This window comes from Hemiscyllium ocellatum, chromosome 43 (assembly GCF_020745735.1).
Source record: "Hemiscyllium ocellatum isolate sHemOce1 chromosome 43, sHemOce1.pat.X.cur, whole genome shotgun sequence".
NCBI classification, from domain to species: Eukaryota; Metazoa; Chordata; class Chondrichthyes; order Orectolobiformes; family Hemiscylliidae; genus Hemiscyllium; species Hemiscyllium ocellatum.
Window position 1 is genome coordinate 32,649,582 of NC_083443.1, and position 26,174 is coordinate 32,675,755.

Sequence of the window (26,174 nt, forward strand, 5' to 3'; positions counted from 1 at the left end):
AGATCTAAAATGCAATCTGGACTTCAGGAGACCAAATCCTTTCAATCCATTTTGTTATTCATTCTCATCTCTGACTTAATTTTGATAGGATTATGTTATGACTGCCAAGTAAAAAGTCAGATATGCAACAAGGGGTGATTGTTTATGTAATGAACCTAAAAGGGCATATTGTTTGGGATATTGGGGTTTAAAATGGGTTTAGACCATCATGAACATAATGTTGTCTGTCCTGGTAAAGAGTCACTGGACTCAAAACATTAACTCTGTTTTTCTCTTGACAGATGCTGTGTTTCTCAGCACACTGTGCTTTAGATATCCAGCATCCATAGTTCTTTGTGGTTATTCTATTGGATTAGCTGCCTATTATACAACATACTTAATAGCTTTCTTGTTCTTTTGCAATGTTAGAGTTGATTTTAATTTGTAAGTGAGTTACAAAAATATCTTCAATGTTTCCAAAATTAAAGTTGCCTTCTTTTTCATGACTTCAAAATGCATTTGTTTTGGGAAAGAATTTGAAGACTCATCATTGATGTAATGACCAGTTTTAAATTACTATTAACACCATGTTTGAATAACACAGTGAATGCAAATACTTTGAAATACTTTTATTGTTGATTTGTTATGTTTGATACAGATATTATATTGGTCATGGTGGAGAAGCTATTCCCAAGTAAATTAAGAAACTGGCATTTTGAAGTTGGACAAACGTTCTGTTGTCCTGTTGTACTGTTGCAAGAATATATTTTAGAACTGTAGTTGAGACAGTGTCTTGCTGGTTGAAGTCCAATACAGCTCAGTATGGTTTAGGAAGTTGTAACTAGCATTATATGTGGAAAGCTTATGTTTTGTCTTCCCTAGATGTATTTGAAAAAGCTGATGGAATTGGTCACCTCAGAAAATCCAAAAATGCCATATGAGATGAAAGAAGTGGCTTTGGAGGCACTAGTTCAACTGTGGAGAATCCCAAGCTTTGCCACAGAACTGTATATCAACTTCGATTGTGATTTCTACTGTTGTAATCTGTTTGAAGATCTTACCAAGCTCCTTTCCAAGGTAAACAGACTGGAGGGAGTTATTTTTCCTTTCAAATGTTGGGTTTTTCTATCAACTTAAACATGGCATTTCATTGTTTGATTTTTCAAATAAAAGAGCTTTCCCAAGAAAGTCAGTATCTGTAATACTGATTAACCCCAATTTGCTTGGGTGATTCTAAAATTGAGGCAATGCAAAGCAGGCTTGGAAATTCTGTTATGGAACAGTACTGGCGTTTCCAATAGAAAGTAGCGATTCAATTATTTAATTTGTTGTTAAATCATAATTTATCATACTGGAATTAATATTATTATGTTTTGATACCATGTTATTTGAGAATTAGTGCAATTGTTTCTACTGATCAAGTCTCCACTATAGTTTTTAAAGCTTTGTTCCACCCTACTTTCTTTCAAGATACAAGCTTATTCTTCAAGTTTGCTGTCTTGTAACATTGTAAGCAAAGTGCAAAGGAACATCAGCCAATCTCTGAATTATTGATGAAAACATGATTCCTTTAGAATATTTGCATCTGTTCTGTCGATTTTACTAAACACCTCTTTCTGTTACCATTTTTAGAATGCTTTTCCTGTATCTGGACAACTGTACACCACTCACTTGCTGTCACTTGAGGCTTTATTAACAGTTATTGACAGCACTGAGTCTCATTGTCAAGCCCAGGTTCTCAATAATACTTTACAGCTGGACAAAAGAGATGGAAGTACTCTGACAATGGAAATGAGCAGTAGTAAAGACATTCCAAATGGTAAGCTATTTGTTCCATGGGAGGCTGTCTGTTTTTCAGATAGGCAAGTCCTACCAGGTTGGTTCTTATATTTTGATCAGTTTAACAATGGCTTGGGGGGGGTACCCATCTGGTTTAGATGAAGGCAATCACAAAATAAGAAAGCAACTCAAGGAAAATTTTTGTTCCAAGTATCTGTCATGGTATCATTTGAAATGTGTAGCATAAGGCTATTTACTTTGCTGCTGAAGCTTAGGCTACATAATGTGGATGCATTTGGTTATTCATTGTGCAGTTTCGATACTCTAAAGTATTATGTTTTCCTACAATTTACTTCTAAAAACCTCGGCTATGCAAGAGTTGTGAGCAGGTTAGCTGGTATAATTAATCATGGTCGAGAAGCTATTCCCAAATTAATTAAGAAATTGATATTGTTCATTTTTACAAATTTGCTGTTGTGTTGCATTGTTTTAACAATGTCATTGAGTCATGTGTTTTAGAACTGTGGTTGAGCCTCGTGTCTTGCAGATTGTAGATAAGAAATGGTTTCAGTGTCAAAAATGGTGGTTGAATCAAAGTCAAGAGATATATTTGAAGGCAAAGAAATTGGAGGGCTGTGGGAATGGCTGTAAAATTATTTTAAAGAGCAGATAAGCATGAATGGTTTCTTTCTGTATTGTTAGATTGTTTGAACAATAACCACAGGCCTGCAGTTTCACTTATCTATCAACTCCATGCTAAGATTTTGCTGCGTGACACAAAAATCCAAATGATTAATAGTGGTGTGTCACACAGGATGTGGGGTAATTCCTGCTGTTTTAGACCAGCTGTGGCAAGTAGTTGAATTTACTCAGTTGTTACTAGAGTGACTTAGTTGCATGATTATCTCTGCCACCTTGCTTGTTCAGAAGTCATTCTAAAGAATTGACTTTGGTGCAATCTCGGAGGGATTGATGTTGTATTCTACCAACAAGATGCACTTTGCAAGTTGGGAAAGTTGGGATGCTTTCTGTACCAATGTATTCAACTTAATGATGTAATGAAACTACCTATATTATTCATTGATAATTTAAATAATAACTTGGAAGAATTTGTAAATCAGCACTTCATATTGGATTGAACGTAATCCAGTTATGAAACAATTTGTATTAGGGATGCAACCTGGTACTTGAGAAAGTATTCACTTAGTGTAGTCTTGTAAAAACTTAATGTTATTGAAATGTCTGTCTAGATTTTCATTATTATTAGTGTTTTGAGTAACAGAATTGCAGCTCTTGATCTATTGTCATTTTGACTAATTTTAAAACAAAAATTGACTTGTCATTAAGACTGACAAATCGTCCCCTGGATTGATGATTCAAAGTCACTGAAAGATGTGTATTATTATCGTTTCATACACTAGTTGAGATGAGAAGATAGTACTGTGATTTTGAGACTCCTTACTCTGAAAAGCAACATATAGTTAACTTTCAGATGCACACTGTATTTCTGTTGGATTATCTGTTATGTTGTACCTTGAACTGTTTCATTGTATTCTTAAATTAATACTTGGAAGTTTTATTACTAATTAATGCTGGTTTGATAGTGACACATGCATGTCATCAAATTATAAAATTAAAGACTCAGGATAAGTCACTGATAAATATTTTGACTGTAAATATAAGCGTGATTGTAGAATGCACCTTTCTTGTACCCTAGAACACAGCACAAAGCAAAGCAGCTTACTGTTCAAATTAACTGCTCACATATTTGCTTCATCTAATTTTCTGATGGTCATTGAGTCCAGTATTCCTTTGTATAGCTATGGGTTTGGCTGCCCTTTTTGAATAAAAAGGTGTTATCATCCCTTTAGATTCATAGATGTTTACAATGCAGAAGGAGGTCACTTGATCTATCTTATGCAGGTTCCTGACAGAGTTAACCTGCTAGTCCCATTCTCCAGTCATAACTCAGTCATCCTCTAAATTTATCACTTTCAAATATATGTCTAGCTCTCTCTTGAAACCTCCAATACAATCTGCCTTTACCCCTATGCCAGGCAGTGCATTCCAAATTCTAACAATTATTTGGGTAAAGAAATTTCTCCTCATTTCATTCTTAGTTCTTGCTGACAATCTTGAAATGTTACCGATAAAACAATTATTGGAAACCGCACATCTTTCTTCACCTTGGTAAAATAGTTCATAATGTTGAACACCTCATAAAGTTACCTCTTAATCTTCTCTGCTCCAATAAGAGTAAGCCCAATTTCTCTAACTTTCCTTGTGTCTAAAATCCCTTTTTTCTGGTATCATTCTAGTGAATCTCCTTTGAGTTCTGTAGGGCTTTAACATACTTCCATAAATAAGGTGCCCAGAACGGAATGCAGTACTCCAAATATGATCTGACCAATGATTTGTAGAGATGCAGAGACATGGAGATGTACAACACAGAAACAGACTCTTCAGTTCAACTCGTCCATGCTGACCAGATATCCTAAACTAATCTAGTCCCATTTGCCAGCACTTGGCCCGTATCCCTCTAAACCTTTCTTCGTATATGCATCCAGATGCCTTTTAAATGTTGTAATTGTACCAGCCTCCACCATTTCCTCTGGCAGTTCAATCCTTGCACATACCATTCTTTGTGTGAAAAGTTGTCCCTTAGGTCCTTTTTAAATCTTTCCCATTTCACTCTAAACTTATGCCCTCTAGTTCTGGACACCCCCACCCCAGGGAAAATTCCATATCCATTTACCCTATCCATGCCCCTCATGTTTTTATAAACCCCTATGAGGTCACCCCTCAGTCTCTGACATTCCAGAGAAAACAGCCCCAGCCTATTCAGCCTCTCCCTAAAGCTCAAGCTCTCCAATTCTGGCAACATCCTTGTAAATCTTGTCTGAGTCCTTTTGAAGTTTCACAACATCCTTCCGATAGGAAGGAGACCAGAATTGCACGTAATATTCCAAAAGGGGCCTAACCAACATCCCGTACAGCCAGAACATGACCTCCCAACTCCTACACTCAATGCTCTCACCAATAAATCAAACCATACCAAACGCTGCCTTCACTGTCCTATGTAACTGTGACTCCACTTTCAAAGAGCTATGAATTTGCACTCCAAGGTCTCTTTGTTCAGCAACACTCCCCAGGACCTTACCATTAAGTGTCTTAAGTCCTGCCCTGATTTGCCTTTCCAAAATGCAGCATCTCACATTAATCTAAATTAAACTCCATCTGCCACTCCTCGTCCCATTGGCCCATCTGATCAAGATCCCATTGTATCCTGAGGTAACCTTCTTCACTTGTCCACTAAACCTGTAATTTTGGTGTAATCTGCAAACTTACGAAGCATACCTCCTATGTTCACATCCAAATCATTTATATAAATGTGAAAATCAGTGGACCGAGCACCAACCTTTGTGACACTCCACTGGTCACAGCCCTCCACTACCACCCTCTGTCTTCTCCCTTCGAGTCAGTTCTGTATCACTGTATTCCATGTGATCTAACCTTCCTAACCAGTCTACCATGAGGAACCATGTTGAAAAATCTCCAATAAAGGCAGCATGAATTGCTTCTTTACGTCTCTCAGCAATCTAGGATGCATCCTATCTCAGCATGGCAACTTCTCTATGTGGTATGCTGCCAGCCTTTTCAGTACCTCCTCTTAATCACTATACTGTCCAGTTGCTCACTATCCATACTTGAAACTGGACCATTATCATCATCTATAATTTGATGAAGACAAAAGCAAAGTATTTGGTACTTCTGCCGTACCATTGCTTGAGTGAGCATTTTACCCTGCTTGGTCCTTATGGGTCCCACTCCATCCTTCACTAATCATTTACCATTAATATATTTGAAGAATAATTACTATTTATTTTAGTGCATTCTGACATCCCTTTCTCCCACTTAGCTTTCCTTATCCTAGCCTTGGCCTCCTGCATTTGAGATAACTTCCTGATTTCTATTGCTATTATTGTTCCAGTGTGCATCATATTCCTCCTTTTTCTTCTTTATTTTCTCATTAATATCCTTAGTCATACTTTAGCTTTGGATAACCCATATTAAACCTCAGCATGTTCATTGTACTCTGGAAAAACATTGGTTTCATCTCTGTCTTTGAAAATATCCAAACAAGACTTCTATAGCACTTAAAATCATTCCAAGTACTAATGATAAGAAAAAGCAAATAAAGGAATGATTATATCCTAATATAATTTTGTGACCAGAAACTGGGATGCTTGATGTAAAAGGCAGTTTTTGTTGGTGGGAGAATATTGACATAGTTCTTGTGTTGTTTTTTTGGTAGATTATTGAGCTGTTGTACTTGACCTGTAAGTTACCTACATGTTGAGTGATCTGTGACTGAAACTGTGTTTGAGAACTAGGATTTACAACAGCATGTGAGAGAATTAGACCATAGAGATGCCTGCAATTTTTCAAGGAAATTGCATTCAATTGAATAGATTGTAGAATCAGAAGCGACCCCACAAAATGTCATTAATCAAGCAAAATCTGCAAACCTAGAATATGACTTTAGTATGAGCACCAAAGTAACAATAAGTAATGGGATGGGGGGTTTGCACTAGTCCACTCTTCGTTGCCCCATTATCCATTGATTTGCATGTACATACTTGAGAGAACAGTTTTTGCTTCTTGTCCAACTGCTTCACACTTGCTATTTCTGCATGTTGTTGAAAATCCATTCAATAGTTTAAATGGAAAATAAATGCCCTTTTTTTTCCGTTCTTCTGCTTTTCATCAGATTTTACTGAAATACATCTCCAATGAATAGCATGGACCCCAATAATTAGAAGGAATACATTAGAAGAAACTTGAGTGAAGATTGAAGTAGATGGGGTCTCACTGGAACAAATAGATAAGGGAGTGATCTGTATTCTTGTGCTCCTAATTTGAGGCTTTGAGAGATCAGGAAGATAGAGTCTCTGACCTACTCTTGTTGCCATACCCTGAATGTGGCTTGGTCTTGTTTAAACGTCCTGACCTGTAGGTGGAGTAAAATTCCTGATGAAGGGCTTATGCCCGAAACGTCGAATTTCCTATTCCTTGGATGCTGCCTGACCTGCTGTGCTTTAACCAGCAACACATTTTCAACTGGAGGTGGAGTGTTTGGTGGTGGTGTACCATCAAAGGTTAAAAATGCTGATGCAGACACGATGGGCTGAATGACTTCCTCCTGCATTGCAATGACTTTGTAGTCTTGTGATGCCTCAGAAACATGGATAAGAATTAAAGATCTATGAAAGAAGATGCCTTTGAATTGAGGATACCAAGATAAATGCCATGTACAGAGCAAAAGAAAACAAAGAGGTGCTTGAAACTGCATGAACAAAAGAGCAGTTTAAAAAGTGGCATCCAAAAATGTCAATGTCAGGTTTTCAGCCTTTTGATCAAGGCTGAACAGCTACAGAGGGCAAAGTGGAGAGCAGCTGACCAAGAATTTGACCTCAGTCCAGTTTGATGACCGATCAGCTACAATAGATAAGAAAGAACATAAGACGAAGATAAGCCTGGTACATCATGACAGCAGATGACCTGGCAGGAGAAGCTGAATGAACTTAGAGCCTGGATTAATGCATGCAGTTAGGCTGTTGCTATCACAGAGACCTAGCTGAAAGAGGAACAAGATTGGCAGTTTAATATTCCAGAATGTCGATATTTTAGACAAGTCAGAGGAGGAAGCAAAAAAAATGGAGGAGTTGCATTATTGGTTAGGGAACAGCAGTGTTGAGGGAGGATACCTCTAGAGAAAATTTGCAGTGAGGCACTATCAAGAATAGAAAGAGTACAGTCACAATCCTGGGAATATACTACAGACCTCCCAGTAAATAGAGAAAGAGATTCTGGAAAGATGTGAAAATAACAGTATAGTTGTGGTGGGTAATTTTAATTTCCCCTATATTGACTGGGACTTGCTTAGTGCTGGTGGTTTGGATGGGGAGCAATTTGTTAGGTTTGTCCAAGAGATTATTTTTTTGAAGCAGTGCATGGATCGTCCCAACAAGGGAGGGGGCCATACTGGACCTGGTATTTGGAAATGAGCCAGGTGATCCACGTTTCAGTGGGGGAGCCATGACCATAATTCTAAGATTTCCTATATGTATGGATAAGGACAAGAGTGGACCTTGGATTAAGGTGTTAAATTGGGGGAAGGCCAACTCTGACCGAATTAGGCAAGAATCGGAGAATGTGTATTGAGAGCGGCTGTTTAAGAGTAAATCCACATTTGACACGTGGAATTTTTTTAAAGTCTAGTTGGTAAGATTGCAGGACAAGCATGTTCCTTTGAAAATGAAGGACAGGGATGACAGGGAAAATTATCAGCTTAGTCAAAAAGAAAAAGAAGCATACCTAAGATCTAGGCAGCTAAAAGCAAACAAAGTTCTTGAAGATTATGAAGAAAGTAGGAATGGGTTCAAATGGAGAATTTGGAGGGCTAAAGCATCTATGTAATGTCCTTGGCTAGCAGGGTTAAGGAGAATCCCATGGCATTTTATACAGATATTAGGAACAGGAGATAGTTAAGGAAAGTAGATCCACTCCAGAATAAAGAAGGGAGATTGTGTGCAGCCAGAAGAAATAGACGAGATTCTTAATGAATACTTTACATCAGTATTTACCAAAGAGAGGGACATTGAGTTTAGGGGAAGGTAAGTAAATACTCACGGGCAGGTCACCATGAAGGAATAAGTGTTGGGTGTCTTGAAATACATTAAGGTGGACAAGCCCCCAGTACCAGGTATGTTCTATAGCAGAATACTGTGGAGTCAAGAGAGGAAATAGTTGGAGCCTTAACAGATATCTTTGCATCCTCTTTGACCTCAGGCAAGATTCCAGAGGACTGAACATAAGAACCAGGAGCAGGAGGAGGCCATCTGGCCCTTTTGAGCCTGCTCCACCATTCAATAAGGTCTTGGCTGATCCTTTTGTGTACACAGCTCCTCTTACCCGAACTCTCACCCTTAGTTTTCTTTTAATAATAAAGGAATTATCTTAGCTTTAAAAACGTTTACTGTAATAGTATCAACTACTTCCCTGGGCAGGGAATTCCACAGATTCACAACCCTCTGGGTGAAGAAGTTCCTTCTCAATTCAGTTCTAAATCTGCTATCCCCAAATTTTGAGGTCATGCTCTCTTGTCCTAGTTTCACCTGCCAGTGGAAGCATCCTCTCTACTTCTACCTTAACTATTCCCTTCATAATTTAATGTGTTTCTGTGAGATCCCCCCCTCATCTTCTAAATTCCAATGAACATAATCCCAGTCTACTCGGTCTCTCCTCATAAGACAACCCCCTCAACTCTGGAATCAACCTAGTGAACCTCCTCTGCACCATCGCTAGTCTCCTTTCTCAAGTAAGGAGACTAAAACTGCATGCAGTACTCCAGGCGTGGACTCACCTGTACCCTGTACTGTTGCAACATAACCTCCCTGCTTTTAAACTCGATTCCTTTAACAACGAAGGACAAAATTCCATTTGCCTTCCTAGTTACTTGTTGCACCTGGAGACCAACCTCTCTAATTCATGCACAAGGACACCCAGGTCCCTCTGCATAGCAGTACGCTGGAACTTCTTACCATTCAAGTAATAATCCTTTTCACTGTTACACCTACAAAAATGGATAACTTCACATTGTATTCCATCTGCCAGACCTTTGCCCACTCACTTAAAATAGTTATGTTCCTCTGCACATTTTGCTCTGCCACTCATCTTCGTGTCATCTGCAAACTTTGACACACTACATGTCCCAATTCCAAATCATCAACATAAATTGTGAATAATTACAGACCCAATACTGATCCCTGAGGCACACCACTAGTTACTGATTGCCAACCAGAATCGCACTAATTTATCCCCACTCTTTGCTTTCTGTTAGTCAACCAATCCTCTAACCATGCTAATACTTTACCCATAATGCCAATGGCATTAAAAAGACCAATGTTTTCCCTTTATTTAAGAATGGAAACCAAGGTAGTCTAGGTAATTAAAGGCAATGAGCCTGACGTCATGGTATGGAAACTGTTGGAGAAGATACTGAGAGACCAGATTTATTTACGTTTGGAAGTGAATGGACTTGTTAGCCTTAGGCAGAATGGGTGTGTGTGGAGAAAGACATTATTTTGAAGAACAGGGGAGTCCTGTGCGATTACGAGACCAACAATTGGATCTCAACTGACATCAGTCAAGCAGATTTTCTGGTCATTATACACTTAGATTTTTGGGATCCTGCATTGCACAAATTGGCTGCCATGTTTTCTACATGACAGTATTGACAACATTTTAGAAGTGCTTTGGAACATCTTGAAGTTAGAAAATGCGATGCAGTTTATAAATCCAAGTCTTGTTACTTCCTGGGCAGGTATCGAAAAGTCAGGGACTAGTGGCAATTCGCTTCCTTCGGACATAGAAGCATCACTACCTCACCCGCCAACCAGTGGCCACCTTATGGCTCAAAAAATGAAATTGGGCCGGCAGGTTCCAGATGAAGGTGAAACAGGTAAAACTTAAAACTTAATTAAAAAGCTTCCAGGTCATTTTAAAAATCCTTGAGTTACATGGTTATGGTTTTTGCACTGAGTACTGCACCAAGACAGTTAGTCCATAGTTTTGGATACCAAACTATAGTCCCTTGTCTGTTTGGATCCTGTTGCGAAGAACATGTTTTTTGACAAAATTCTACCATAGATCAATAACCCTGACAAAAGTGTACAAATCCTTGTAATGTCTTATTTATTTGTAATATTTTTATGGAAATATCTTTGACAGTGATTCTATTTGATGCATTTTATGAACAAGATAAAATTTCTATGCAGGACAAATGCAATAATGTTAAATTAAGGTATAGAGTGTTACTTAACTTCTGTACAGACAAGATAAACATTGAAAGTGCTGAATGAAGCCAGGACATCTTGCACAACTTGTAATAATTAATGATCAGAGTCGAATAACTTTTTTCTTTGGAACTTCAGATCTTTACCATCCACAGTATTTTGCTTTTGTTTTACTATAGCCCAGTTGTTACTGAGTTGTTTCTAGAGTGCAAGTTTCTTTCCTACCATTTGAACTTGGATTAAAAAGTAAAGCATGAACCTTTTAGGATATTAATGTTGTATTTAGGCTGAGGCCAGTGAAGATCCCAGAGTTAATTTGTGGACTTAGCTGAGATACTGGCTAACTCAGCAGTCATAAGGATATTGCATTTGTTTGCAGTGTCCTTGAGCCAGGCAAGAGAGAAAAATTGGTTATTATCCAGCACAGCCTCTATGTTACAGCATTAATGATAAGATTAGGATAGGCTAGTGAACTTCTCCCATGGCCAATAAGGTTTGTAAAAACTGTTTTGTTATCAAGGTATCTTGAAATGTTCAATATCAATACAGCTATTTATGGTTCCTTTTCAAAATAAGATGGACGGAAAAGATAAATTTAGATTTGTATTTCTAAATTATGCCAAGCTTTCATTTTTAAACGTTCTTTCCTCTGGTCACCCTTCGTTTGGTCACAATTTCTTTTTTGGAATCGGGATTCACTCAGAAATCCTAACATTCTTTGGCTTGTCAGAGGTCAGGTTTTTTTCCTGCATTTTGCTGAGCATATGTCTGGTCAAAAATTAGCTGTAAGAATGCAAATTGTAAATTGTTTATTTTTGTGTTTCTATATGTAGACATTTTCAAAATTAATATAAGACTTTGAGTTCTAATATGTTCATTTGCAGTGGAGAAGAGGCCACTCAAAAAACCAATTCGATTTTCTTCTTTCCTACCAAGTCCTCAGGAACTGTCAGAAATTAAAAGCAAAAAAAAGGTAAGTAATTTATACTTCATGTTAAACAGTCTCTCCTCTATTCTTTCTCCCAATTCACAACTGGTTTGACATGAAATGTCGTATAATAGCCTTGTTGCAACAGTATTGCTACAGATCAAGTTGCTGCTTGAATAACCATAACACTGTTGAGGTGTGGAATGCTTTCTGACTTTGTGCATTCTGATGCTACCTGCATAAAACCCTCTTCCAAAAGATTGTTATTTGGAGAAATTTTCTTGTCCACTTCCTGCTCCCAACAATCTACTCAGAAAATTAAACTGAAACAAATATTGCGATATAATTAAATTATAATTATATCCTTCTCAACCCAATATTCAGTTGTAGCCATAACTGTAGCTACATCTCTAAAACTCATGTCTTTGGGTCCTTAGAAGCACTCCTCAGATTGCACATTGTTAGAGGTCTTATGTTAAGACAGTTAAGTGCTTCCATAAAACTTGCTATCTTTTCCTTTGATTCCCAGCTCCTTTTTTAAAAATGACACCTCCTCCAACCTGAATTGTTTGCCCATGCTTTTGGGCACCGCCAACTAATGTTCTGTTCCTATCTTGTCAAAGTTTCAGCTGCATGTTTTATTTCACTTTTACACGATTATCAAGTTCGACCATAAAATAAAGGAATAGGAATAGGCTGTTCAGTCCCTTGAACCTGCTTTGTCATTCAACAGGATTGTAGCTGATCAGACATTATCCACACCCACTTTTGTGCCCTTACCTTGTAATCCCTGATCAAAAGTCTATCTGATTCACCTTAAGTATACACAAGGACTCTGTCCGCTTGTATGGCAAGGGGTTCCAAAGATATTCAACTCTCTAAGAGAAGAAATTCCTCCTCATCTCAGTCTTAAATTGATGCCCCTGTGTTTGAGACTCTTCCATCTCTTCCTAGCATCTCCCATGAATGATATATGTCTCAGCATTTATCCTGTGAAGCCCCTTGAGAATCCTGTATGTTTTAATAAGATTGCCCCTCATTCTTCTAAACTCCAATCTATCCATGCATCTCATAATTTTGTCAGCTGCCGTCAGCTCACTCCTCAGCCTCTGCCGTCAAGTGAAAAACCTCATTCAGAGTTAAAACAGAAGACACAGAGAAATTCTGACAGGATCTTAGAGATAGGTTGTCACACTGAGTTATTACAGAGGCAAGGTGGGAAAGCTGGTCACTTTCTGGCTTCAAAGAAATTGAAGGAATGGGCAGCGGGGTGGGTGATTAAAATCAGGCATGGTTGAGAGGCGTTCTGAGATCCTGAAGGATGGTGACATTGGAGCAGATTAGTTATATTAAGTGGGGAGGAAATAGAGGGATTTAAAAACAAGAATGAGAATTTGTAAATCAAGATGTTGTTTACCCAGGAGCCAGCAGGTATTGGGTGACCAAGGCTTGGCTCTAGTTAAATCACGATTGGTCGTGTTTTTAGATGACCTGAAGTTTAAGGAGGAAGATTCTATATGGCCTACCAGGGGAGTGCAGAATAAATGAAGAAGACGTTAACTTTTTCAGCAGCAGATGGGCTGAGACGGTGCCAAAGAGCATCCTACCCAGACCCACCCTATACCAGCATTTACCGTGGTCAGTCCACCTAACCTGCATGTCCTAGCAATGTGTGAAGAAACCGGAGCACTTAGCGGAGACCTGTACGGCATAGAAGGAATCTGCCATCTCCACACAGGCAGTCACCCAAGGTTGGAATCAATCCTGAGTCCATAAGACATAGGAGTGGAAGTAAGGCCATTCGGCCCATCGAGTCCTCTCCGCCAATCAATCATGGCTGATGGGCATTTCAGCTCCACTTACCCGCATTCTTCCCGTAGCCCTTAATTCCTTGAGACATCAAGAATCTATCAATCTCTGCCTTGAAGACATTTATCGTCCCAGCCTTCACTGCACTCCGTGGCAATGAATTCCACAGGCCCACCACTCTCTGGCTGAAGAAATGTCTCCGCATTTCTGTTCTGAATTGACCCCCTCTAATTTTAAGGCTGTGTCCACGGGTTCTAGACTCCTCGCCTAACGGAAAAAATTTCCTAGCGTCCACCCTTTCCAAGCCCTTTCCCTGGCACTGTGAGGTAGCAGTGCTAACCACTGAGCCACTATATCACCGTGCCAACTTAACCTATCAATATCTCTCTCGACTGTTTGTATCCCTCTTGTAACTTGCATTTCCCTCTATATCATCTGAAAATTTGGATAGAATACATTCACTTTCTGTCTCCATGTCATTAATATATATTGTAAGCAGTTGCGGTCCTGACACTGATCCTTGTGGAACTTCACAGGTTATAGGTTACGAATGTGAACATTATCTTCACTCATTTGCCTGCTCATGAACCAATTCTCTATCCGTATACCAATAAGTTATGATTAAGTGAGTCATAAGCAAAGAGCCCATGGTATCAATAATAATGTGTTGGTATGTGAGGTTACCTGTCAAACACATCTACTGGTTCCCACCTATCCATTTTGGTTGGGATTTCCTTGAAAGCTAATAAATTAGTCAGTCATGATTTCCCTTTCACATATCTATGCTGACTGCTTGATTAGATTATGATTTTCTAAATGTTCTGCTGTAATTTTCTTAATTGATTCCAGTAATTTTCCAATAATTTATGTTCGGCTAATCAGCCTCTGGTTACCCTTTTTTTTGCCTCTTTTTGAATAGTAGTGTCACAGTAGCAGTTTTCCTATATCCTGGTAGATCTCCAGAATCCAGCAATTTTGGAGAATTATAACCATATCTCTATAGTACCTCACTACCTCCATTGTGTAGTTTGTCACTTAACTAGCTAAATGCAACTATTCTCAGCATAAGTTAATGCTATTAAAGATTTTGAGACCGGCTTGAGGAAGCAGTCTCATGTCAAATTGTCTTTTTAGCCATTATTACAAATCAAAGTATTTTCTAAGTCCCCTGTGGATTGGTTTTAACTTTTTTGATTTAGTAAAGCACGGGCCCATTATGGACAGCATCATTTAAGTAGCATTTGAATGCAATAAAATGACTGTTCATTGACTGGAGAGCAGCACTGGTGAGGCAGTGTCAATTCTGGATGATTGTGTCAAACTTGCAGAAATGCATTAGTAAAAGGTTGCATTTTGGAATAAAAAACACACATTTACACACTTCAAACGTAAGTTTGTTTTTGTTTTCCTTAAGTTGCTCATTACTGGAACAGAACAGTTCAACCAGAAACCAAAAAAAGGCATTCAGTTCCTTCAGGAGAATGGCTTGCTTGCATCCCCCATGGACAATAGTGAAGTTGCTCAATGGCTCAGGGAAAATCCACGACTGGACAAAAAAATGATTGGCGAATTTATCAGTGATCGAAAGAACATGGAACTCTTGGACAGTTTTGTTGGGTATTGAAACTTCTTTTGAATGTTTACTAACATGTGCTTTCATGTGGAATGATTATTTTCTGGAATATGCAAATACTACGTAGAAGTTGGGTCCGTGAGAAAATCGTTGGTGTCACAGGGAAAGCAAAAGCAGATTTTCTTTCAGATATGAACTGTTGGGAATACATAGGTGGCATGACTACCTTTCCCCTCTCTCTTTTGCGAATCCATTAATTAAGGTTACGGTGGTGAACAAATGCCATCGATTCTAACAGGTATCTATTTCTGGACAGATATAATTGATTGCTATTAATTTTGTTTGATGATGGCATAATGGTAATGTTGTTGGACTTGTAATCTCAAGGCCAGGCTAATGGTCTGATGACACTGGTTCACATTCCCCAAGGCAGTTGGCGAAATTTAAATTGTATTCAAAATTCTGGAATTGAACATTAATCTGAGTAACGGTGACAATGACCACCATTGTTGACTGTTGCAAAAAATCCATCCAGTGCATTAATGCCCTTTCGGAAAGGAAATCTGCCATCTTTACCCATTCTGATCTACATGCAACTTCAGACCCACAGCAATGTGATTGACTTATAACTGGCTTCTGAAATGCCCTAGCAAGCCACTTAGTTCAAGGGCAATTGAAAGAGTAAAAACAAATTCTGTTAATTGCTTTCAGTTTATTTTTCAGGTGCATTGACAACAATTGTTAATGTCATCCATTGGAGAGAATCCTGTTTCACCAATTCTGCTGAGTAATGTGAATGTTTCATGCATTTCAAGTTATTGGGTGCAGCTGATTGTCCAGCCCACAATTCTGTTAATCTTTTTCTGTTCCTACGTTGATACAGATGCCCGCTTTTCTTTGGTAAACCTGTATCAAAGAGCTGTGCTAGATGCAAGAGTTCACGTGGTAAAGGTGTTTAGAGATATTTACTTCTTGTACACAGCTGAACCTCTTACAAATTGCAACTACAGTATATTGGCCATGTCAGAAAAGCCAACATAAGCCACTCACAGTGCAGTTATATATTAACATTTAAATACTTACTGAGAACTTTTTTTCACAGAGCTGTGTACCACTGCAAATTGAGTTATATTGTTGTGTATTGAGGTTAAAAAGATTTCACTCAACAACTAGTGGTTCACATAAGACTTTAGCTGAATTACATTCTGATCACCAATGATTGCTGCTGTTTTTCTGACAGACTCTCAGCAAGTCAAAGTAAGAGGTAACTTTGAATGGTAGATTTCTGTTGGGTTAAAATAAGAGAGTGAAGTTAAGGGTATCTCCGATGATGCGATTTTGATTTATTTTGTGTCGCATATGTGCACTGGGTTGAGGTTGAAGTTGATTTGCCCTAACAAAATTAAACTGTAATACTTTGAACTAAATCAGTGAAGTAACAGTAAAATAGGAATGTAGTGTTTTTAAATTGAAAATTTAGAAAATTGGACATTGAATGAAGGGGAATTAATCGTATCTGGAAAGTTCTTTGAATTACAGTTTCGTTACATTTTACCTTTTAGTTCTTTCTGGTTTAAATTCTGAAATGGTGGCTTTTGTTGTTTCTACTGTATGAAACAAATCTACCACAAAGCAATCCGTGTTAAATGTGCATTAGTTTATCCTTTGCAAATAACTATTTTTCTGCAGTGCCATGAATTGTAGGTTATTATTGCAGAAAAAGTGCCAGTGTTTGGTTTTTGTTGTTCTCTACTGTAAAGATTAACAGACTAAAGGACTTGAATGTTAATTCTTAAGTTACAGTTACTGACTATTGATGTTTAAACACTAGGACGTTTACTTTCCAAGGATTGAGAGTTGATGAAGCATTGCGCTCCTATCTAGAAGCCTTCAGACTCCCTGGTGAAGCCCCGATTATTCACAGATTATTAGAAGTCTTCACAGATCATTGGCATGTATGTGTTCTGCAAACTAAAGCAAAAAATGTTGTGAGCATTTCAAAGCTTGTTTGAAGGTAGTTCTAGGGAAAAATGTAATTGTGCAAGTTCTTGCAAGCTGTAACCACCATTACAGAGATCCTTGAACATCTCTATCTTTACTGTTGGTGGGGGTGGACCTTCCAGACTATTAGATCTAGGTTCAAGGTTCAGTTTATTTTTTCAAAAATATTTAAATCAATATTAAAAGTGTCCCTAAATTGGAAAAACACTAAATTGATCTGGATTTATTTTGCGTAAAAATAACTGTGAATGTATTGCTCAAATAAAAGCCATAGTGATTTGAATGCTGAAGATCTAAAATAAAAGCAGAATATGCTACAGAAATCTGTGGTTGCTGCAAGACCTGTTGATTTTATACAGCACTTTTTGTATTATTGCTCAATGCATTGTTTTCTGGCTACAATGTGAGTAACAGGTTTGTTCAATTTTGTTCTTTGTTCTCAAATGCAGCAAGAGATAATCAAAATGACAAGTCATCACAGTCACTGGCTATGAGTTTTAAATGGTTGTCATTGGAAGAAAAAGCAAACTTTATGTAGCTCAGAAGCAAAGCATGACTTGGTTTTTATATTAGATACCTGTGTGTTAGTACTATTTGAAAAGCATCCTTTTGAGCCAGTTGTTTTGTTTGGGAAATTTCTACGTTTGCCTCTTTCTATTTTACAGAAAATCAATGGCTCACCGTTTTCCAACAATGATGCCTGTTTTGCACTTGCCTATGCTGTAATAATGCTCAATACAGACCAACACAATCACAATGTTCGTAAGCAAAATATACCAATGACATCAGAGGTGAGTGAATTCGATGCTGTATGGGTAAATGTCTTTTGCAAATATTTATTCACTTCATGTTACTTTATTGTTGAGAAGGAAAAGTATGGCTGGTACATGTTAACAAAAGACTCTATCCATTCTTGAATAATGATTAAAAACTGAATTTTGTTATCATAGAAGAAATGATAGACAGAAAAGCTACGTGAGAATTTCGATATAATTAGAGCATTGTGCTGTGGCTTAATTTGTAATTTTGTGTGTGATTAATATCTGAGCCAGATGTTTTTAAAGTAGATTATCAACTTGATTTTGTCATTTTTTTTGTCAGGAAACAGGGCTTTCAATATCCCACAGTTCAGATGTTTCATTAATGGTTTAAAGGCCTCTTACCACTTGTTACATTGTTTTAGAGCACTGAGGGACAGAGTGCTTCTGTTAACATTCATGGCCAGTTAAGGACTATTCATGCAATTTAATTTGCAAGGGACAGTGCCATCTCTTCAGGAAGACTTAATTCAGTAATGCCATCATATGGCTGTCAAGAAAAGTTCGTTTTAGTTGAAGAGATTGCATTTTGCAATATCTTCCTTAACTTTTGGGTTTCTGGGTTTCATTGCAGGTTTGTAGTTGAGCTACTTGCATCTGCTGTTGGTCAGTTCAGTACATTTTCTCAATGACAATTGTATTCAATAGTACGATACTGAGGGAGGGCATTTGGATGTGTTCATCCAAGCAGGTCAAATGGGTAGTGCTCACTTTGGGATTGTACCACAGACCTGCCAACAGCCAGCAGGTGATAGAGTAGCAGAAAATTGAACAGATTATAGAAAATTGTGTGGAAGGTTGTTGTGATGGGTGATTTTTAACTTCCCCTATTTTGATTGGGACTTGCTAAGTGCCAGGGGCCTGGATGAGGGACGATTTACGTTTTTTTGAAACAATACGTAAATAGGCCAATATGTAAATAGAAGGGACCATAGTAGACCTGCTATTGGGGAATGAGCCTGGCCAGGTGATCGAATTTTCAACGGGAGTGCGTTTCAGGAACATTGACCATAATTCTGGAAGTTTTAAGCTTATATTGTTACGGCTTGGTAACGTTATGGAATCCTGGGAAAGGCTTGCAGCTGACCGCATGAGATGGCGAAGCACCCTGAACCAACACCTCAAAACAAGGGAAGAGGAGCTGATGAGTGCTGCAGCAGACAAGTGGGTACGAAGGAAGGAATGCAGCAGCTCTAGCAACTGAATGATCACACACAGATGTGACCTCTGCGACCGGTACTTTCACTCCAGCATTGGTCTCTTCAGTCACAAGCGACGCTGCTTCAGGGAAGCAGAAAACTAGAACAACGAGGATGCAACCTATGGTCAGCCATGACCAAAAGGGGTCTCACTCATGGCTCAGGATATAGGTAGTCCTCAGGGGGAAGGTTAACTGCCATAATATTAGGCAGGAACTGGGGAATGTAAGCTAGGTCAGCTGTTTGAAGGTAGGTCTAAACCTGTCATGTGGGAATTTTTTTAAAGCTCAGTTGATTAGAGTTCAGGACCAGCAAGTTTCAGTGAAAATGAAGAATAAGTATGGCAAGATTTGGGACCATTGGATGGTGAGGAATTGAGAGCTAAGTCAAAGCAAAAAGGGAGGCATGCATAAGGTTTAGGAAACTGAAAACAGACAGCTGTCAAAGATATCAGGAAAGAAATCGAATAAGGACTGAGGAAAGCTAAAGTGGGCCATGAAATATCTTTGGCAGACAGGACTAAGGAAAATCCCAAGACATTTTATACATAAGGAGCAAGATGGAAGCTAGGGAAAGGGTAGGTTGACTGAAGAATAAAGGGCGTAGTTTATATGTGAAGCTGGAGGAGTGGGTGAGGGGTTAACAAATACTTTGCATCGGTATTCACAAAGGAGAAGGACATGGTGAGTTGAGGAGTAGTATGTTGATATTCTAGGGTATTCAAAGTTTGGGAGAAGATTTGTAGCTTGGGTGCTCGTTGTTGTGGTTCTGTTCGCCGAGCTGGGAATTGGTGTTGCAAACGTTTCATCCCCTGTCTAGGTGACATCCTCAGTGCTTGGGACCCTCCTGTGAAGCACTTTTGTGATGTTTCCTGCGGCATTTATAGTGGCTTGTCTCTGCCGCTTCTGGTTGTCAGTTCTTGCTGTCCGCTGCAGTGGCCGGTATATTGGGTCCAGGTCGATGTGTTTGTTGATGGCACTCATCCACAGATTCTATGTCTCTAGGAATTCCCTGGCTGTTCTCTGTTTGGCTTGCCCTATAATAGTAGTGTTGTCCCAGTCGAATTCATGTTGCTTGTCATCTGCATGTGTGGCTACTAAGGATAGCTGGTCGTGTCGTTTCGTGGCTAGTTGGTGTTCATGGATGCGGGTCGTTAGCTGTCTTCCTGTTTGTCCTATGTAGTGTTTTGTGCAGTTCTTGTATGGGATTTTGTACACTACATTGGTTTTGCTCATGCTGGGTATCGGGTCCTTTGTTTTGGTGAGTTGTTGTCTGAGAGTGGCTGTTGGTTTGTGTGCTGTTATGAGTCCTAGTGGTCGCATTTTTCCGGTTTCATTCTTTGTAGGTCAGACCTGGTTATCTGTCCCTTTTTTTGTAGATTCCTCAGTGTGTTGTTTATCCTATTGTGAGCTGTGGGGTGAGGTCAGACTCCCTCTTTTGGTAGGTGTTGGTATCTGCAAGTAGTTATTGTGCCTTTTGGATGTACTCTGCTTTGTCCAGTATGACCGTCATTCTGCCTTTGTCTGTGACCACTAGGACTCCTAACAGCACACAAACCAACAGCCATTTTCAGACAACAACTCACCAGAACGAAGGACCCGATACCCTGCATGAGCAAAACCAATGTAGTGTACAAAATCCCATGCAAGAACTGCACAAAACACTACATATGACAAACAGGAAGACAGCTAACGACCCGCATCCATTAACACCAACTAGCAATGAAACGACACGACCAGCTATCCTTAGTAGCCACACAAGCAGATGACAAGCAACTTGAATTCGACTGGGACAACGCTACTATTATAGGGCAAGCCAAACAGAGAACAGCCAGGGAATTCCTAGAGGCATGGCACTCATCCACAGATTCTATCAACAAACACATCGACCTGGACCCGATATACCGGCCACTGCAGCGGACAGCAACTGACAACCGGAAGCGGCAGAGACAAGCCACTATAAATGCCGGAGGAAACATCACAGAAGTGCTTCACAGGAGGCTCCCAAGCACTGAGGATGTCACCTAGAAAGGGGACGAAACGTTTGCAACACAAACTCCCAGCTCGGCAAACAGAACCACAACATTCTGGGGTATGTCAAGGTCAAAAAAACGAGTTGATACATGTTTTTAAAAGCATTAAGGTAGACAAGTCCTTGAGATCTATCCCATCATGCTGAGGGAGGCAGGTGAGGAAATTGCTGGGGTCTGGTATAAAATCCTTTAAAGTTTATTTAGTCACAGAGGAGAATAGGTAACCATTGTTCCTTTGTTTAAGAAGGGCAACAGTGATAATCTGTAAAATTACAAGCTGGTGAGCTTTCTTTCATTGGTAGGGAAATTATTGGAGAAGATTCTTAGAGGGAGGATTTACTCGCATTTGGAAAAACATGGACTTATTAGCAATAGGCAGCATGGCTTTGAATGGGAAGGTTATCTCTCTCAAACTTGATTGAATTTTTTGAGGAAGTGGCAAAGATGCTTGAGGGCAGGGTGTTAGATGTTTGGACTTTAGTGAGACCTTTGGCAAGGTCCCTAATGGCTGGCTGATACAAAAGGTGAAGTCACATGGAATTGCAGTGATACAGAACTGGCTTAGTGGTAGAAGACAGTGGCGTTGGAAGGGTGGTTTTCTGACTGGAGATCTGTGACCAGTAGTGTTCCATCGGGATCAGTTCCGGGACTAGTATCATTTGTCAGGTACATAAATGATTTGGAGGAGTATGTAGACATCCTGAATACTAAGTTTTCAGATGACACAAAAATTAGGGGAGCCGCAGATAGTGATGAGGATTGCCAGAGAATGATTATAGATAGGCTGGAGACTTGAGGAAAGAAATGGCGAATGGAGTTTAATCCAGACAAATGAGAGATTATGCACTTTGGAAGATCTAATGCAGGAGGGAAGTCGACAATAAATGTTAGAACTCTTAGTAGCATCAAAATGCAGAGGGATCTCACCGTACAGATCCACAGTTCTCTGAAAGTGGCAATAGAAGTGGATAACATGATTAAGAAGGCATGTAATATATTTGCCTTCATTGATCAGGCAGAGAGTATAAAAATTGGCATGTCCTGATGCAACTTTACAGGAATTTAGTTAGGCCACATTTGGAATGTTGTATACAGTATTGGTCACCACACTACAAGAACAATATGGAGGCTTGGGAGAGGTACTAAAATGGTTTACCAGAAATGGTTTGGAGGATACTAGCTGTGAGGAGAGATTGAACAAACTTGGTTTTCAATTGTTCATTGAAGGGTAAGGGCTGACCTGATCGAAGCTTACAATATTATGAGAGGAGTGGATAGAATGTATATTCAGAGTCTTTTTCTCAGGACAGAAATGTCAAGCACTATTAGGCTTAAGTTAAAGGAAGTAAGTTGAAAGGAGATGAGAGGGGGAAGATTTTGATTTCCACACACAGGTTGATAAGTGCATGGAATGCACTACTGGTGGAGGTGGATACAGTAGTAGTGTTTAAGAGGCATCTTGACAGATACATGAATTGACAAGGAATAGAGGCCAACGTTTAGAAAGGAGTCATGTGTTAGTACAGTCTTGGTGGACCAAAGGGCCTGTTCCTTTGCTGTACTGTTTCTTATTGAATTTTGATGATGGCTTTTTTTAAGAAGTAAAAGAAATACTTTCCTATGATACCTTTCTTGCAGCCAATTACTTACTTTTATAATCATTGTTTCATAAGCATGCATGGCAGTGAATTTCCATGGATCAATAACCTCGAACTGTAAATGGTGATCATATAACTGTTTTGGTCTCAGATTTTTTGATCAAAACCCTCAAAGTATCATGGGATCTAATCTCACAGATGGGGCCTTGACTTAATACCTAATCTGAAAGGTGACCATTGGTCTCCAATTCTGCAATTATTATTGTTGTGTGAAAATTGTCAGCCCTTGTGGGGCTTGATCATACCACCTTCTGACTTAGAATGGTAGTAACGCTACCTCTAAGTTAAAGTACTGTCAGGTACTACAACATCATTTGGATCTTTAAAAGTTGATCATCTCACAGTCCAGATCAAAATAAATTTAGGCAGCATGTTACTTTTCTGGAGTCGTACAACATAAAACACGACAATGATGATTTTTTTTTTGTTGTGCTGTAATACCCGAGAGGTTTAATTTTTAAAAAAAATTTTCTTCTTCATGATTTCTGCAATATAGTTAGTTAACAACTTCCACATCCCCTACCCTAAGTAAAATGTATTCATTTAAACTAATGGATTTGACTTTTGAAGGAATAGTCTTTGATGTCCTTTGAGTTCCGTTGGACTGGCATTATTTCTGATAATTATGCAAGATCTCTACCTTAATTAAGTGATAAAACCTAATGGATAGATGAAGAAGATTTAATTTTACCAATGTTACAAAGATCAACACTGAAGTCTACCTTCTAATACCTCATGTCTGATAAATACTAAAGTAATTACATTTGTTCACTATAGCATAAGCTTTTAAATCCCTTTACATACCTAAAATGGTGCAGTGTTTCATCAAATCGTCTACTTGACCTGTTCCATGAAATCATTTTAATTAGCTGAAAGCTCAAATGTGTACAAGGACTGCATCTATCCTTCATGTTGTTTATAGTAATGAAACTGAGTGATATATTTTCAATATTACTTTTAAATGTGCTTTTGGTAAGTAATGGCTGACCTTTGTGATTTGCGCCAATAATTTTTATTTTTTATTATTATTTTTTCTTGCTGTAGCAATTCAAAAAGAATTTGAAAGGAGTTAATGGCTCTAAAGATTTTGACCAAGATATGTTAGAGGACATTTATAACGCAATCAAGTAAGTTTGTTTCACTAACAGCTTATACACCTCGTCAGATTTTAATTGACATCCGAGAAATGCAGCCAACAGGCCAAACCTTCTAACTTTTTTTCAAGGATTTTTGAAGTCACATTTTATCTGCATAATATTTAAACAGACTGATTTATATTAATTTGGGGGGAGAATTTACAGGCAAACTACAGGGATACTTAACGGGACTGCATGTATTCATAGTGCAGGTGAAAACCTGATCTGATAGCTTGTGAGTATTTGAAAATTATAATAAGCAAAATTTCCCTTCAAACTTTGTTGGAAAAATAAAACAAAACTTATTTCATCATGAAGTGATATTGTCTGCAGATGCACCTTCAATTGTTCTTACTCAGTTTTATTCCCGTCACTTCTTTCTCACCATCACTTTCCTTCTTTTTCAGCCTTTTCATTTGACAGCAACAGCTTTGCAGTTTAAGTAGAAGCAGCATGGCAATGACTTCCAGTCATGGTGGGAATTGCTGTTGCTGTATACTGTAGGGAAGGTGTCTGATGATTTGATGTAGAGGTCAGAGGTGTCGACAGTTCTGGATTCTGTGTTTGTAGGTCTATCAATCAGTTACTCCAGATTTAGGTTATTTCTCTTCTACCATGCCTGCTGTAGATTTAAACTTTGAACGCTGTTTTGTCAGCATAAGTGCACGAGATTGATATGTAACTCATGTTTCCAACCATGCAACTTCTCTACAGGCAAAACTTTACTGAGCGATCTATAATGCCCGATCTGATTCAGTCAGGCTGTCCCAATATATGATTTTCCACATGTCTGAGGAGATTGTGGCAAGTCAGGCACAGCTTAGTTTTTTTTAATCTAACTTAATGCAAAAAAATGTGCCTTTACATCCCAACTTACTATGTCTTTGGGAAGAATTAGGCGAAGATCACGGATCAAACTTCAAATTTCCTGATTTATTACCCTCTGTACCGCTTGCTATATTTGATCACTGAAGTAGAATGGTTAAATGAATGAGCAAAATGTTGGAAGTGGAGTATAATACAGGAGAATTGAGGTTATGGCACTTTGGTAGGAAGAATAGAGGAATTAAATATTATTTCAATGAAAAATTACTGCATAAATTGTTGCATAGAGGATTTGGAGGTCCAGATGAATGAATCTCAAAAAACTAGAATCCAAGCTCACAAGGTGATGTGAAAAGCAAATGGACAATTGGCTTTTACTTCAAAAGGAATGGAATATGAAAATAGGGAAGTCTTGTTAAAACTGTACAAGGCAGAAGCTACACCTCACCTGGAATGTTGTGTTTTAGTCCCCTTATCATAAATTTCCTGGGGTAGTAGCAATGAAGGTAGTGCAGAGTAGCTTCATTAGGTTGATCCAAGGTTCGAGGGATTTTCTTTTTCTTTTGTTTGTTTCTTTACTTTTCTATTCAACCTAATGTTGGAGCAGTTGGGGTTGAACCCAGGTCACCTAATCCAGGGACGGGGACACTACCACTGCACCATGATGGTCCCCTGAGAAGTTTTCTTATGAGCAGAGATTGATTAGGCTGGGCTTGTATTCACTTGAGTTTAGATAAATCAGTAAAGACCTTATTGAACGTTTACGATTCTTGAGTGGGCTTGATAGAACAGATGCTGAAAGGTTGCTTCTCCTTGTGGGAGAGTCTAAGACAAGAGGGGTTAATCTCAGAATAAGTGTTTGCCCATTTCAGACAAAATTGAGGAGGAATGTCTTCTCTCAGAAGATATTCAAGAATTTTCAAGGCTGAGATAGACCTCGAAATCCAGAGAATCAAATAGCTACAGTGTAAAGGCAGGAAAGAGGAGTTGGGGATTGTGAAATCTACCACAGTCTCACTGAATGGCTGGGCAGATTTTATGGCCCAAATAAAGTTGTATAGTTTTAAGGTCTGTGAAGTGTTGGTATAACTTTATTATATAACTTGTTTTAAAGAAAGAAGCAATTCAATGGGGTAATACTGATTTTCAGTTGATAAAAAGTATCAAGTGTACCTTTAAAGAGAGTTCAATCAAAGCTAGTGCAAGAGAATCCCCTGACCTGTTTCAGAAATGTAAAAAATGTATTTAATTCCCTTCAAGGGCATATTGCTATGGTAATAAATGAAAGACCACCCCGCGTGTATGAGTAACCACGTAACAAGCTAAAGTAATATTTGACTGCTGGCATTTGGTCTAAGTTCATGTGTTCCTCATAAACCTGGGTAGCTGTGATGTGATTTTAAAAATAGAACAGGGTAATATTAAAGTTGTTGGAAAAGTCAGTCAGATGTTTGCAGGCTATTTATATTGTTATCTTTCTATCATAGGAGTTATTTCACCTTGGCCATGTATCCCAAATGGTTTACACATTTATACATATTTCAATATTTATAAATTCATGTAAAATCTTAGGAAAGGA

The 26,174-nt window shown here is 38.6% G+C and overlaps 1 protein-coding gene across 7 annotated transcripts in view; it reads left to right on the forward strand.

Moving 5' to 3' along the window:
- Window positions 1-26,174, forward strand: part of gbf1 (golgi brefeldin A resistant guanine nucleotide exchange factor 1) — a 256,975-nt gene that overhangs the window by 189,219 nt on the left and 41,582 nt on the right. For all 7 annotated transcript variants that reach the window (XM_060854381.1, XM_060854380.1, XM_060854384.1 and 4 more), the window contains 8 exons: window positions 862-1,056; window positions 1,612-1,798; window positions 10,145-10,282; window positions 11,501-11,589; window positions 14,768-14,970; window positions 16,758-16,881; window positions 17,593-17,718; window positions 23,679-23,761. In XM_060854381.1, the coding sequence (XP_060710364.1) occupies window positions 862-1,056; window positions 1,612-1,798; window positions 10,145-10,282; window positions 11,501-11,589; window positions 14,768-14,970; window positions 16,758-16,881; window positions 17,593-17,718; window positions 23,679-23,761 (1,145 nt within the window). The remainder of the gene's footprint in view (window positions 1-861; window positions 1,057-1,611; window positions 1,799-10,144; window positions 10,283-11,500; window positions 11,590-14,767; window positions 14,971-16,757; window positions 16,882-17,592; window positions 17,719-23,678; window positions 23,762-26,174) is intronic.